This window comes from Micropterus dolomieu, linkage group LG19 (genome assembly GCF_021292245.1).
Source record: "Micropterus dolomieu isolate WLL.071019.BEF.003 ecotype Adirondacks linkage group LG19, ASM2129224v1, whole genome shotgun sequence".
Lineage (NCBI taxonomy): Eukaryota > Metazoa > Chordata > Actinopteri > Centrarchiformes > Centrarchidae > Micropterus > Micropterus dolomieu.
Genome location: NC_060168.1, coordinates 6,342,575 through 6,357,818, shown reverse-complemented (window position 1 = coordinate 6,357,818; position 15,244 = coordinate 6,342,575). Strand labels below are relative to the sequence as shown.

Here is a 15,244-nt window from a genome sequence, read left to right as displayed (position 1 = left end):
ATCATTAACACTACTATAAATATCTGTACCATTTTTCATTCAGTCTATAGCAACATTACCTTTACTGTCTGTACTTCTCTGTGTATATTGTGTAGGCTGCCTCCCTCCCCTCTCTCTCTCCTTGAAACCCCCTCCCTCCCTTTCTCTCTCTCTCTCTCGCGTTCACCCCAACAGGTCGAGGCAGATGGCCGCCCACCCTGAGCCATGGTTGTGCTCGAGGTTTCTGCCTCTTGAAGGAAAGTTTTTCCTTGCCTCTGTCGCCTAGTGCTGCTCTTGGTGGGAATTGTTGGGCTTCTGTAAATATCATCCCAGAGTACGGTCTACACCTGCTCTTTAATGAAAAGCGCTGTGAGATAACTGTTGTTGTGATTTAGCGCTATATAAATAAAATTTAATTGTATCGGTTACAGACCTTGGTGGACATAAACTTGACAGACACCTCAAATGGGACCACCGTCTCTATGGTAACTGTCTCATCCTGGAGAAAATGAGAGGAAAAAAATAGAACAGTGTAGAAAAGTGCAGAGCAACTATCATTTAAACATGCAACATGGAAAATGGACACCATGTCTGCAGGTCAGCTGCCGTTTATGCTTTACCTTATGACATTTGCAGACAATCTGACATCCTTCCACTGTGGTATCAATGCTGTAGGCCACATGGAACAGGAAGACCCTTGGCCCAGTAGACACACACTTCATATATACACATCTCTCCAACTAGAGACAAACACATACACACATACCATGGATACTGGAATAGAAACTGGGGAAGCTGAACATGTAGGCAGGTGTGTAGATAAGTAAGTTTCCAATACAGAAAACCTTATGTTATGTGACTTTCTCTGGAATGTTAATCTAAAACACTTCTTCTTGAATGTGTGTGTACCTTTTTGCCTGGTTTCAGGTCTCCTAGAGGTACATCAGGGAGCAGGGCAGGTGCAGTGTCATCACAAACCTTTGAGCCATTGAGTGTCACATGCGTGGTCTGGCCTAGGTTGGCATCCTGGCCTGGACAGACCAATCAAGACAAACACAAAGCCATGCACTTTACAGTGATGTTATGCCATACATTTGAAATAACAGCAGTTTACCTATTTCAAATGATGTTCATTGAAAGATTAGCTGCTATAACAGGCAGAGGACAATAATCTAACATCTAATACTGGTGTTAAAGATTGAAGGAATTTCTTTCTGAGACTGAGAGCTCATGTTCTGTGTTAAAGGGATAGTTGAGGATTTTGAAGTGGGGCTTTATAAGGTAGTTCTCCACAGTCAGTGTATGGTGGTCGATGTATGTGAGCTTACAAAGCAGTGGCTAGCACTGATGCTAGACATTAACTCCATTAACTCCACAAAAAATCTCTGAAGAGGATTATGTATAACCATGAGCAAATAAGCTAGACAGAGCCTTACTGAAGGGCACTGCAGTACCCAGCCATCATTAAGACTGCGCTAAATACCATAAATAAAACCACTGTGCCATTTGACGACAGAAAAATGTCTACCACCGATGATTTTTGTGTCACGTAACGTTTAATGTCTTGCCCATGGACATTTAGCTAACTTTTTAGTTCAGCCAGATATGTTGCTTTTGTGATGTTCGCTATAGCAGCAGGAGAGTTGTAAGTACCTCTGTCTGGAGCTGCTGTACTGCTCTGGACTCGTAATCTACATGCTGTGTCATTGTTCACTCATGATATTTGTCATGGTATTGGATTTCTCCAGAATTGCATATCATGAGTAACTTTTGGAAATTCCAATTTCATTGAATTTACAAAAAATGTTCTATATCAGGATATCATTACTGGGATATGAAATGACCTGTATCAGGATATAGTCATATTGCACAGCCCTACACTTCCAACACAACCAGTAACTTTCTTTAAGTTCTTCTTCTGTTTCTCTTGTCTCCACAGTGAACAGCATTTCACTGTCGCAGTCATAGTGAGTCATTTCCACTTCCATAAACCACTATAAGTCTGACCCAAACAGCTGATCTCTGCCGGGGTAATACATGTGCAGGAATAGTGGTTGAATAGTGGTTGAATAATGTAGTTCCAAAGGAAATGGCTGCCTGACAGCAAGATGAAGTGCTGAAAATATTTTAAACACACAGCCTACACTTGAACTGATACTGATTGTTTTTGGTGGGCCTTCTTTTAGGTGGCTAAAACATATTAGCTGCTGACCCCGACCTCAGCAGTATGTTGCTTAGCTTATGTGCTGGTACTGCTCTCTGCTTCTTTAAACTGGGGACACGCTGACTGCCCTCTACTGCAGGTAATACACTGACAGTGGAGAAGTACCTCATACAGCATCCAAAGGATCCAGAGTATAGAGTTAGAGTCATGGCGTGGTTAGCTTAGCATAAAGACTAGAGGTAGGGGGAACTAGCTGGCCTGGCTCTGTACAAAGTGAAAAAATAGACCTACCAACATCTCTGAGCTCACTAATTAAAACATATCTCATTTGTTTAATGCATACACAAACAGAATTGTAAAAACAAGTATTTGTGGTTATAGCAGGAGTTTCGTGCTGTTACAGTATTTGTATAATATAGTACTTATGTCAGAGTACCTGGTTTGAGGCCAGCTGTCAGTTTGACATCCTTTGCCACGCCCTCTTCCTGTGACTGAATAGTGAGGAAGATGCAGTACATTTCATTGCTGAGTGCAGGAGGCTGGTGGTTCAGCTGAACAGAGATCTTTGGGACTCTGGAGATGATCCTACAAGCAGGAACAAATAAACTGAAATAGACACATTCACATTTGTGTCCCCATATCTCATCCTGCAGAAACAGAAAACTTAACTACTAACTTTTTTAGGAAAACTGGGATTGTATTGTGTCTGAACAATGCCTTACATGGTACTGTGCTGCATGGTCAGGCTGTCCCAGTCCAGCTCTTGACGTGCCTCAATGCACCGCCCCCATCGACGTGATGACCTGCTGGCCTGCAAGGCTTCATGGGTAGAGGCTGCATCTCCACCCGCCCCTCTCCAGCTCACAAACACACAGCGTCCACGGTCACCACCCAGCATCACCTCAATACCCGTCATCTAAATGTGCACACGCAGCAACACACAGTCAGAAACAGTCTTTCTCTCTGCCTTTCTCTCTCTCTCTCATGCTCTCACACACACACACAGAATTGCCTCACCTCTATCTTCTTGCCAACATCTTCAGTCTTCGCTACAAAGCTGAAGTTGTAGCATTTGTTTTTTCCTGGCAACAGGCTCATACTCTCCTGATCTGAAGACTCCACCACACACCACTGGTTGTACTCCTACACACACACACACACAGTTTCCAAAATGTGAGTAATACACACATACACAATTAAACACTGAAAAGTGTCAGTTTAAGAAAATGACTGGATGGGACATTTGTGTTGAGTAAGATGAAAAGTACCTACCAGCTGGTTATACAGGTAAGGGATAATTTCCTGATTATAGACACCTTAAAGGGTATTATTATAACATGGTCACTTGCCGAAGAATAAACAACATTAATGCATTTTGCAATCAAAATCCAAAGTTGAACAGCGTATCAGTAAGTTCAGAGAGCAGTGTACCTCTTGCATAGCTGAGCCCACTAGGTCCCGAGCAGAATATGGGATCGTTGAGGACAATTAAAGGGGGCGGGGCCTATTTTGGCTGTTTGATAAACTGATCAAGAACAATATTGTGATTGCTGGTTTGTTCTGCATGCAAAGTCTGCTTGTCAACCACTAGCAACAAAATCAGTGTATCAAAGAATCCTTACATCACACAGACTTTTCTTGTAGATTAGTCATGGAAAATGAGCCGTGCAAGTTTTCCATTTGTGTTGTTGAGGTGTTTGACTTAATTTGACCTGCTTGACATTGCACTATTCTGTGATGTGACTACTGCGCATGGAGACATTGCGATGACGAGGCTGAAACGATATAGTGTGGAGCCCTAATGCGTACCCAATGATCGAATATTTAAATATTCAGGTCCCGCCCTACATCTTACATAATGTTGCTTAATTGTCCCAGTGTTAACTCCTTGTGATGTTTTGAAGAGTTGAAGGTTATTTCTATGATACAGTGTGTCCTGCTTGTGTAGTGAAAGGCCTACAACCAAGCACTATGCCTGATACTGAAGGTTTTATTCCATTTGTGTAGAGGTTACCTGGTTACTGAGGCTGACAGCTAGTTTGTTAAATGGTACTGGATGAGGACAGTCAGCTCGGAGGAAAACCTGGAGTTGGATGGGCTGGTCTACATGGAAACTGGGAGACTGGAACTTGGCCTTACACTGGACTGGAGAAAGAAGAAGAGAGTGGAAACAGATTCATATACTCTCAGAACATTAAGTATAACACGCTTTTATATAAAAAGCCTCATGCTGAAGCTGTGAATGCTTGAGGAGGCTTTCATTGCCAAAAAAGCAGTAAACCTGTTTCAGAAAGCAGGTGTAACAAACTCTGAGCAGAGATCCCGAGCAGCTGCAATATCAATGCCTACCACTTCACAAATGTAAATGCTCTGTACATCCTTTGTAAATGTGAATGTAAATGCTCCGTACTTGTATAGCGCCTTTCTAGTCTTTTCGACCACTCAAAGCGCTTTTACACTGTGGCGGCTGTGGCTCAGGAGGTAGAGCGGGTTGGCTGTTAATCGGAAGGTCAGCGGTTCGATCCCTGGCTCCCCCTGGTTGCGTGTCCTTGAAGTGTCCTTGGGCAAGATACTGAACCCCGATTTGCCCCTGGCGGCTATTCCGCCAGTGTATGAATGAGTGTGAATGTTAGTTTCCGTTTGAGCACTTAGGTTCAGTGTATGAATGTGTGTGACTGGTGAATGCAGATGTAGTGTAAAAGCGCTTTGAGTGGTCGAAAAGACTAGAAAGGCGCTATACAAGTACAGAGCATTTACATTTAGCATTTTACATCTGCATTCACCAGTCATACACATTCATACACTGAGCCTAAGTGCTCAAACAGAAACTAACATTCACACTCACTCATACACTGGCGGAACAGCCGCCAGGGGCAACTTGGGGTTTAGTATCTTGCCCAAGGACACTTCGACATGCAACCAGGGGGAGCCAGGGATTGATCCGCCGGCCAACCCGCTCTACCTCCTGAGCCACAGCCGCCCCAAGACACAAGACACCCTCCAGGACGAGTCAGTGTGGGATCCCTCCTGCAGCCCTCCTGCTCAACACCAAACGGGACTCCCTGGACTGAGGTGGTGATCCATGGTCGGAAGAGGGTCTCCGACGGAGCTGCCTCTCCACCGCACCTGTGCCTCTCCAACTACGCCACGGCTCTGGAGTCACAGTCCCTGTCATAAACTCCTGGAAATGCTCCACTCACTCCCAACCTCCATTTGCCATGTAGTCTTGCTGTGAAAAATCCGTTTTCATTTCTGGCCCCATCCCCATGTTGGGTCGCGGAACGTTTTAGCAGACTTCCTTACCTCCATTCCTGGCTCCAGGACAACTTAACTCACGGCTTAGGTTTAATTGACTATTTTAATTTATTCTTTAACCGTTCCACATACTTCTGGACTGATGGAGTTCACTCTGGCAGTTTAGGAAGCCGCATGCTGGCTGCTAATATCCAGCTCACTGTACAATGCGCCCCACGTGTCTGACTATTTACGCCACAGACTAGAGGCCTGCGCGGGACTGTTTTTTCTTGATCCCATCTGTGTTGCTCTACCGTCCATTCCAGCAACATTCGTATGCACTCCCGTCCGCACCCGCATACATTGTGACATGCAGAGTAAAAAAAGGAAGAGAACATGTTTGGGCTATGCTCAACGTTCAGAATAACCGACATAAATCATAGCATTAATTTTTGTCGTTTTTTGACGCCATCTTATCAGCGCTACTGCTGCAGCAGAGTTAAAACCGCCCACTCCTGCGCGATTTGTGTTGGGTCCCAATCCCAATGAAGTTCTCTACCACACACCCCCTCCGCAGCAACTTCCTCTTTCATGGCGAATCATAGATGTTGGACGCCACGGGGACGCCGTTTCACGAAAACCCACCGTTTGTAAAACTTTTAATCATCAAGGGCTTTGGAGTAGACAGGGAAAATCTGAAGTTGGTCAGACTAATTCTTTAGGAGGAGTTCGTAAAAGTACAGAGCCTGTAAATCATCCAAAATGACAATAAAATTCAAAATGGCCGACTTCCTCTTTGGTTTAGGCAATGGCTCCAAGAGGCTTAGTCCGGGGGCTGCTCTGTAGGGGGGCGCTAGCGAGCCATTTTGCCACAACCATGCGCGAAACCCATAAAATACAAAATTTTTCGCCACATCTGAATTATGTGCAAAGTTTGGTGAGTTTTCAAGTATGTTTAGGCCCTCGAAAGAAAGAAAGAAAGAAAGAAAGAGAAAAAAAGAACCTTCAGTCTCAATAGGGACCTCGCACAGTTCGTGCTCGGGCTCTACATATAGTTTTGTTCTGTTTGACTGAAACCTGGCTGAGACATGATGATTGTGTAAGTCTCAATCCACTCCTCCCAGTCATAGTAATACGCACATACCTCAAGGCACTGGTCGAGGAGGTGGAGTGGCAGCAATTATTCCATTCAGGTCTTTAAGTCAAGTCAAAACCCAAACCAAGTTATGGCTCTTTTGAATGAATGACAGCCTCAGCGCCCAATGTCAGCTGGGATAGGCTCCAGCCCCCTGCGACCCTGTACACAGGATAAGCGGTTGACGATGGATGGATGGATGGAATGACAGCCTCTGCACTGCTTGATTCAGTTGGCTTTTGTCAAAGTGTTCATAAACCCACACACTGTTTCAACCATACCCTTGACCTAGTATTAACATATGGTATTGAAATTGGTAGTGTTTCCACATAATCCCATTCTATCTGACCACTATCTATTATCTTTTGAGTTCCAAATGTTGGACTTCAAGTCACCAAGCAAATACTCTTATACTAGATCTCTATCTGATGGTGCTGTGGTTAAGTTTAAGGATTCAATTGCATCAGTGTGTAACTCAATTCCGTGTTTCATAATAGACTCCTATGCTAACGTCAATCCCTCACTCGATCATCTCACGGACAGCACTATACAGCTGGTCCAAATGACACTTGACACTGTTGCTCCTTTGGAAAAGAAACTGATTAAACACAGAAAACTAGCACCATGGTACAATAGCCAAACACGCAAGTTAAAGAGAGCATCACGGAAATTTGAGGGGAAATGGGGTCTTACACATCAAGAAGATACTCATTCAATGTGGCAGGATAGTTTGAGAATATATAGGAAGGCCCTCGGCAGCGCCAGTGCAGCCTATTACTCAAAATAAATACAGGAAAATAACAACAATCCCAGGTTCCTCTTCAACACTGTAGCTAGATTGACGGGAAGCCACAGCTCTAAGGAACAATGTGTCTCTCTTGACCTCAGTAGTGACATTTTTATGAACTATTTCAACAACAGAATTTTAGTTATTATAGATAAAATTCAGCACCTCCTGCCTTCAATGGATGCTGACCTGCCCTTAGTCTCCTCAGGAGCACCTTTAAAGCTGAATGGATATTTGGACTGTTTTGCTACCATAAACCCTCACCAACTTACTTCAGTTGTGTCCTCGTCCAAACCAACGACCTGCCTCACAGACCCCATCCCATCCAAACTACTCAAAGAGGTTTTGCCCTCAGTTGGCACTTCTTTGTTAAATATTATCAACCTTTCCTTGACAAAAGGCTATGTACCTCAGTTTTTAAGGAAGCGGTTATTAAACCACTTAAAAAGCCTGCTCTTGATCCAGTGACTGGTTTTAGACAGTTACAGACTAACCTAAAATCTAAAAAACTGTGGCAAATCAACTCTGTGAATTTTTGCATAGCAACAACTTCTTCAAAACATTTCAGTCAGGTTTCAGAATACATCATAGTGCAGAGACCGCACTGGTGAAAATCTAATGATCTTTTAACTGCATCAGATATGGGACTAGTAATTGATCACTGTATTTTATTACAGAGACTTGAACACTTCAAGCAGGGGTCTTGAAGTCATTTCTATAATATTTCATATTTTTCTTATATATTTCATATTTGGAAGTCATTTCCTTACAATGTTGATTACCGACATAGCCAAATGTTTTTTGACAAATAGCAAAATTTTGTGCTCAAAGTTGCAAAAGTTGCTTAGTTAAAGTGCATGTACAAAATGTACACACATTATTATAAAGTGCATAACAAACAAAATACTCCATTGCTACATTATTTTTGAATTCAGTTGAAAGCAATGAGACAGCACTTGCTTTAAGTAGAAGTTTCAGTGTGACAGCTTTCTCCGTTTCATACAGGCTATGTATGCGTGCAACAATTGTCCCCCGCGACGACAATGTATATAACTTGCACTCTCCAAAATAATTCTTTGCCTCAGTCGGCTAGCATCAACCTGATTAGCTGTACTAGCTGTATGCTTAGCTCGTTGATGGTAACATTAGCTTAAAGTCGAAGTGCTTGGATGATATTTTAATTCCTTTTCACGCAAGGTGCATACTGCTTTTGACTTGTCAACGGAGCCGTCTGGGACTGTGTTGTTGTTCATCTCCATGGCTGCAGCAGGAGGTAGGAAGTGTCTGTGGCAGCATGACAACAAGTAAGGGTGCATCGAAGGGTCAAAATAGTAGCAGCCAAAGATGTTTTTAGCAAGGATTCTTTGGTAACAGCGCCACTGACTGTGTAAAATAAGAATATTTGACACACGCGATTAACGTTATTAACACAGTAAAAACGCGTTATGATCAGTCCTCCACGCGCTATTGCTGATAGCCTTACAGAAAACGCGTCGCACTTTCACCTGCAACCTTTTTATACACAGTCTGCAACACGCATTTACTGACAACCCTTTCACCGATGCATCGGCGGAGCAATGCCATCAGTGTTGCTGAAACGGTAAGTTGTGCACTGTGAATTGTCAAATGATTTATTCACACTAGCGAATTAACGTTAGTTGACGAAGTAAAAACGTTTGTTAATTAACATGACGTGTTGTCTGTGTGCGAATGAGTATTACATCCTAATAATTAATTTCAATTCATGAGGTAAGTTTGAATCCAGCCATGGGCTCTGTGTGGAGTTTGCACGTTCTTCCTGTGTTCATGTGTGTTTCGCTGTATAATGTGATATTTCTAAATGAGCGCTGAGTTTTGTAGATGTGTAAGTTAGTTAGTTTTATAAAGGTAGCACTCATGGCTTTGGCCAAGCAACAGGCAAAGAAGTGACAAGAGCAGCTGCACAATCATAGGTAGTAGCTACTCTGATGATGAAAACTTCTATCAAAACATTTGGTAAATTTTTAATAATGGGCATTGGCACCACAAGTGTGTGGCTTCTCTGCTTGTTTTTGTCAACTAGCAGCTCATTAACATGGAGGTCCTGAGAGCTCAGCACACTGAAACTTAAGAAGACACATTATGCATACATATTATTTAACACATCTCAGACTTAAGATCAGCAGAGACAGAACATTATAAGCTTCGTAAAGGTCGATCTTATGGCAGGGCTGGTGGTTGTTCCGTTTAGGTTGGCTTTTGTTATAATTACATTTTCTGTACAGAAAGGAAGGACCTGAATCTGTGGAGGCCAGCCATTATTAAACATCTGTACTCAACTGCAGCTTCTTCCACTCTAACTGAGATGTGATGGTGAACCACGTTCAGAACATTCATGAACACTGCACGCTGGAACCAGTTACAACATAACTTGACTGTGGTTAAAAATGATTAGTGGTCCAGTCATCAGCGGTGCTGGTTGGTGCCTGGTTTAATTTGATTTCAGTGCTTCCAGAAATAAAATAGTGTGTAGTTAAATTTGCTAGATTGTGCAAAGAATTAGAATAATTTTATAAATGGAAATGCACACCAACATTTGTCCTGAAGTAATCACATGTAATTCTGTAAAGATTCTGTTTTGAAACAGCCATTTTGGAGGTTAAGAGTAAAAACACATGAACAAGACATTTTACAAATTACAAAAAATATTACTAGCTTCATGAAGATATAATTTATTGCAGGGCTGTTTTACTGGACTGCAAGAGTTTTAGCTTGGTGTACCTTATTAACAGAAACTAGTATTTAATGTACATGGATATTCTGTGCAAACATAAGCTAATGGCACTTTTTAGTCACAAGGTGGCAGCGTTGGCTCACAATACAAGAAGAATTTGGTCTTATAAATGTTCTATATGTTGTCTTTACTACCGGGTTTTTTCACACATGTACAATTTGTGAACTGCATGATCTGCCTTTTCCACAGGTTTCTCTCAGTAGTTCTGCATTTCAACCACGATGGAATCTGAGAGATTACTGTGATGGTGTGTTATATTTTATAAACATGTTTTTCCTTCCCCAGCATACGCATCTGCCCTCATGGAGTCCACTGCACCTGCCCTGCTTAGCAGATCAGCCAAAAGATCCTCAAGGATGGATGAGGCAGTCGGCCTATGTCGGTTAACAGTTCAGCACAGGACATAAATGTGAAACCAGGACAGAAGTCTTGGTTCGTGGCTTTCAGGTTAAGATCTTTATTAATGAAAGCAAAGCCAGATCAGTCCTACAATTAATATTATCCTCAGCCAAAGACATACTCAGTCACATTCAGTCACTGTCTATTTGTGAGATATCAAAAAAACATTTCTAAAAGAGAGATTTAGATGAAATCAGGTAAACAAATATGTTTCAGCCAACGCTTGAGGTGTGACTTTTGTTGTTCTCAGCACTGTAAGAAAGTATTTTTTTTTTGTCAATGTACTCAGTTAAAAGAATGGTCTGTGGGTATTTTCATGTAGAGCCAGTAGATGTTATTTAACATTTTTTCTATTAATACAATCTTGAGAATTGTACAGCTTTGGTTTGCTCTTGAGTCTTTTCTAGTTGTTGTTTTATTTTGACCATACACATTTGGTGCATCCACACAAGCATTTTAAAAAGTTCCAATCTTGTGTTTGTGTTATTGTTAATTGCAATTTATAAATATTAGAATACATTAATAGTTTTCTATAAAACATATTTAATCATTAATGCACTATGCATCTGTTCAATATATAAATGATTACAACCACATAAAATGTGATTTATTTTATTGTCTTTATTGTCTGTACATTGGGGCTGTATAAAATGTGTAAACACCCCATTCTTCAGGACACACAAAGGTAAGGACTTCATAAAGTGCCTGCCTTAGGCACAGCAGACAACCTGCCTATAAGCTGTTATTAACCACACCCCCATTCTCTGTTTGAGAAAGAACGTTAACCAAAAAAGGCAGTTAAAACTGGCTGGAGGGGTCTTTAAGCAAACACAGTTAAATAGAGTGAAGGCAGTATATGAGGCAGTAGGTGTGAAGTTGAATCTCTGCCTGTGTCTCAATTCGGGTACTTCCTTGAGTATACTAACATGCAGCACACTGCGTACGTACACTGTGTACTTACCTGCTTAGTACGTTAATTTTGACGGGGTAGTGTTGTCTCAAATCAAACACTGCTGTTGTGCACTAACCGGAAATGACTATTGCAAGATTGCACAATCCCCCCAGCACAGAGTCCCTCTGCAGAGCTCCAAAATCACAGCCATATTAATAAGAAAAAAAGATAAAGATAAAGTAATGACAGTCCCCTTATCATACTATTTCTGATGTTTTTTGTTTCAGAAGCCAAGAATTTTCTGTACATTACAATCCAGATGTCTCTTAATTTAAACTACTCAAATGTAATGACAGAATAACAGCAGTACGAACATTTAACAGCTGTGTTTTCCTCTGCCGGACAGCTGGCCGGCCTCGCTAGCACTAGTTGGCGCGAGCTTGCGGAGCTCCTCAACTCCGAAAATGTTCAAGCACATTTTTAATCCGCCATCACTTCTCGTAAAACTGTGAATATTTGACATCTACACATTTGATTTCTCGCCTCAAAACTTCTCAGAAGTGGATTTAGTGATGAAATAGTGTACGAAACTTGTAAAAGACATTCTGTTGTTGGCCTCTCTCTCTGCTGCTTCCCACTTCTCCCGTGTTGTTGGTCCCATCCCTTCCGCTACGTAGCTAAAATGGTGGTCGTTGAGGGTGAGAAGTGTCCACCATTCCACACTCAACTTTTTAGACGTTATGCGTGCACCATCCGGGTACTCTCAGTGCACTGCATTTTTCCATACTCAAACAGCAGTAGGTGGTACAGATGCTGAACTTTCATTGAATCTAAATGAATTTACAGCTTATCAGTGTTAGGACAAGACACTCCCAAACCTTTACCATTTCGATCCAGCCACGACAAGCCGTGTGAAAAATGGTTCCACTATTCAGCACTGTTTATGGTGTTGCTGGCCACTGCACTTTTGTTTACTTGTCACACAGAGTTGTCAGCTCAGGTCACCATTAGCAGCATGCTGAGGTAGGTAGTAACGTGTTCCATTTACTTAGCTACACGTACTTCAGTAGCTTTTTGGAGTAAATTTTACTTGTCAGAGTAGTTTTAATGCATCATACTTTTAGTCTTACTTGAGTAGATTTTTAGAGAAAAATTATTTTATCCAGTTCCGTTTCGATACAGTCATCGTGCTACTTTTATTTTTTTTAAACTTTTTTATGCATTCATGATCTGTTAAGAGGAAGGTGGTCAGCTGGTCTTAAGTCTGCTAGTGCTTTGTTATCCTACCACAGTCACGCCTTCACACGACTCTGTTCAGAGCAGAATAATGGCTGCAGCTACAGCATGGTAGTATGGCATTCAAATAGTGCCAGCAGCTAAAAATATATACAGATGGAATTTTAGTGCACATTCTGTACATCAGAGAGCAGTACTGACAGAGAGCATTGTTGTGTTAATTTACATTTACATTACATTTAGCTTTTATCCAAAGTGACATACAGTTGCTGGATATGTCAGAGGTCGCTCGCCTCTGGAGCAACTAGGGGTTTAGTGTCTTGCTCAGGGTCACATTGGTGGATGTGTCACAGTGGGAATCAAACCTGGGTCTTTCACACTAAGGGCATGTGTATTATCCACTGCACCATCGCCACCCATGCCGATATGTTTAATAATAAATACAGTATTTCATGCTTTAATTATGAAACATTACAGCATTATCTCCTAATTTGACTTGTTTGCCAAATTATAATTTAATATAGGAGAACAAGAAAAGAATGTATATTTATAAATAATTTAAACAATTAGTAGTTTTACACAATGCATAACTAGTGCAAGCACAAAAGATGTTTCTTCAGCCCTGCCCTTCTTGGTCTCCATATCAATTTCCCTGCAACATGTTTCTAGATGCTTCAGGGTTTCAAACTTGCAACCTCTCCCCTCAGCAGGATCCCTAACCTCTAAGTTTCTTTCTCAACAGCTCAGCTGCTTTAAAGGACTCATTGACCCAAATCCCTGTCTAACCCTGGCCTTTTGTTCCCCCTTCTTCCATGCTTAGTTCAACTAGAAAACACTGAGTGTGTGTGCTGGACAAATCTACCAATCTATTCCCCAGCAGCAGTCCTGAGCAGTCAAACATGGCTGGCAGTGCTGGCTGACGGGAGGGATGATGGATGGAGGCTTGGTTAGCTCTGCATCATGTACTGAACATCAAGAGTGCACAAGGCAGGGTGAAACAGCCCTGTAGTTACAAAGGCACAGGTTACAATCCAGAGATCACCAGGAAAACCTGAAGGTGAGTCAGAAGGATTGCAGTGACCCCAGTAACACACACTGAGACTGAATCCAAGAAAGTTGTATTGCTTTGCTGCTAGTGGGCAGATGTATAGACTAGACTTATACTGGCCAAATCCCAGTGTGCAGAGGTTTAAGCTGGGGTTGTTCTGAGCAGTAGTATAGAGTCAGGTTGTAAGAGGCAGCTCCCTCAAGGGTACAGACTGTGCTGGCCAATGCTATACAGTGTTGACATTTAATACCATTCTATTCCATTACTCACCCAAGTTTTAGCTGAAATGAAATCTTTCAGGTTCAGCTTCATTTAATCTCTTTAATGTCTTTCACTACAACATTTTGATGTAGTTAATTAGTGCATCTGGGGTTCTGAATGTAAAAGTCACATTCATTTTCTGTATAGACAATGCTTGGTGACTGGCAGTTGGAGCACCTTCAGACATGGATGGCCATGAAACAGATGTGGGAAAATAATCAACACTAACAGCTGTGCTAGAAAATATCTGAAAACAGTCAAAGCCTGTGTACTGTACATAAAACGTGAAGTGAGACTATGTAACATTGATGTGTTGACTTAGTTACATACAAATTGTCTCTCTTTAAGGAAAGAAATCGATTACAGCGCTTCAAATGATGTTGTGTGCTATAGCAAACTAAACCTAGAGATTCTGCTTTTTTAGAAACCTTTTGCAGCAGCTCTCATTCGCATTCATGCTGTGTCGGCAGAATGGAAAGAACAGGCAAAGCTCCCATTATTCCAACTTGGAAGTACTCACATATTATTTCAAAATGGTTCCTCAGTAACACTGCTAGCCTTGTAGTCACATGATTTAAATCTCCTAAATTAGCTGCTTCTGTTGTGTGACAGTTTGTCGACAACTGATGACAGATTGACAAATTGTGCATAGCGTCATTTAAATTAGCGGAATCAGTTGAATTTGATTTAATACTAGATTTTGTGATTGAGGCCATAACACAAATTTATTTTTGTTATATTATGCAACACTAAGAATATCATTAAAAGAACTTTTAAAGTGGAATTCAGAGTGGGGACACAGGTGTGACTAATAACATGAACAACGCCTCTGTTCCATGTGGGTGTGCTAATAAGCCATGACAATGAGTCAGCATGCACAACACCAGACCTACAGTAGCACACCTGCAGTAAATGGAATCCAGCATTTAATAATGTTAAGGAGTGTGTGTCTTTATCTCCTTCTTCCTAAAATCAACATTCAGCTCCTTGGTTTTGCTGACATTGAGCAGCAGGTTGTTCTCTGAGCACCACTCTACAAGATTATGAGTTTCCTCCTGATATGAAGTCTCATCGTTGTTTGAAATCCGGCCGATGATGGTGGTGTCATCCGCAAACTTCACAACAGAGTTCTCTCCATGTCGGGGATGCAGTCGTGGGTGTACAGCGTGAACAGGAGGGGGCTGAGCACACAGATCTGGGGGGCTCCGGTGTTGAGCACTACAGTGGAGGAGATGAGTCCGCCAATCTAAACTAACCCGGGTCTGTTTATGAGGAAGTCCAATATCCAGTTGCAGAGTGTTGTATTTAAACCCAGAGTGCTAAGTGCTGAGCAATG

The 15,244-nt window shown here is 41.8% G+C and overlaps 1 protein-coding gene across 3 annotated transcripts in view; it reads right to left on the bottom strand.

Annotated features, from left to right (window-relative positions):
* Positions 1 to 344: 344 nt before the first annotated feature.
* Positions 345 to 15,244, bottom strand: part of trappc11 (trafficking protein particle complex subunit 11) — a 48,972-nt gene continuing 34,072 nt past the window's right edge. For all 3 annotated transcript variants that reach the window (XM_046030552.1, XM_046030553.1, XM_046030551.1), the window contains 7 exons: positions 4,158 to 4,288; positions 3,161 to 3,286; positions 2,866 to 3,059; positions 2,580 to 2,728; positions 889 to 1,010; positions 600 to 719; positions 345 to 478 (listed from right to left, as the gene is read on the bottom strand). In XM_046030552.1, coding sequence (XP_045886508.1) covers positions 392 to 478; positions 600 to 719; positions 889 to 1,010; positions 2,580 to 2,728; positions 2,866 to 3,059; positions 3,161 to 3,286; positions 4,158 to 4,288 — 929 coding nt within the window. In that variant the 3' untranslated portion in view covers positions 345 to 391. The remainder of the gene's footprint in view (positions 479 to 599; positions 720 to 888; positions 1,011 to 2,579; positions 2,729 to 2,865; positions 3,060 to 3,160; positions 3,287 to 4,157; positions 4,289 to 15,244) is intronic.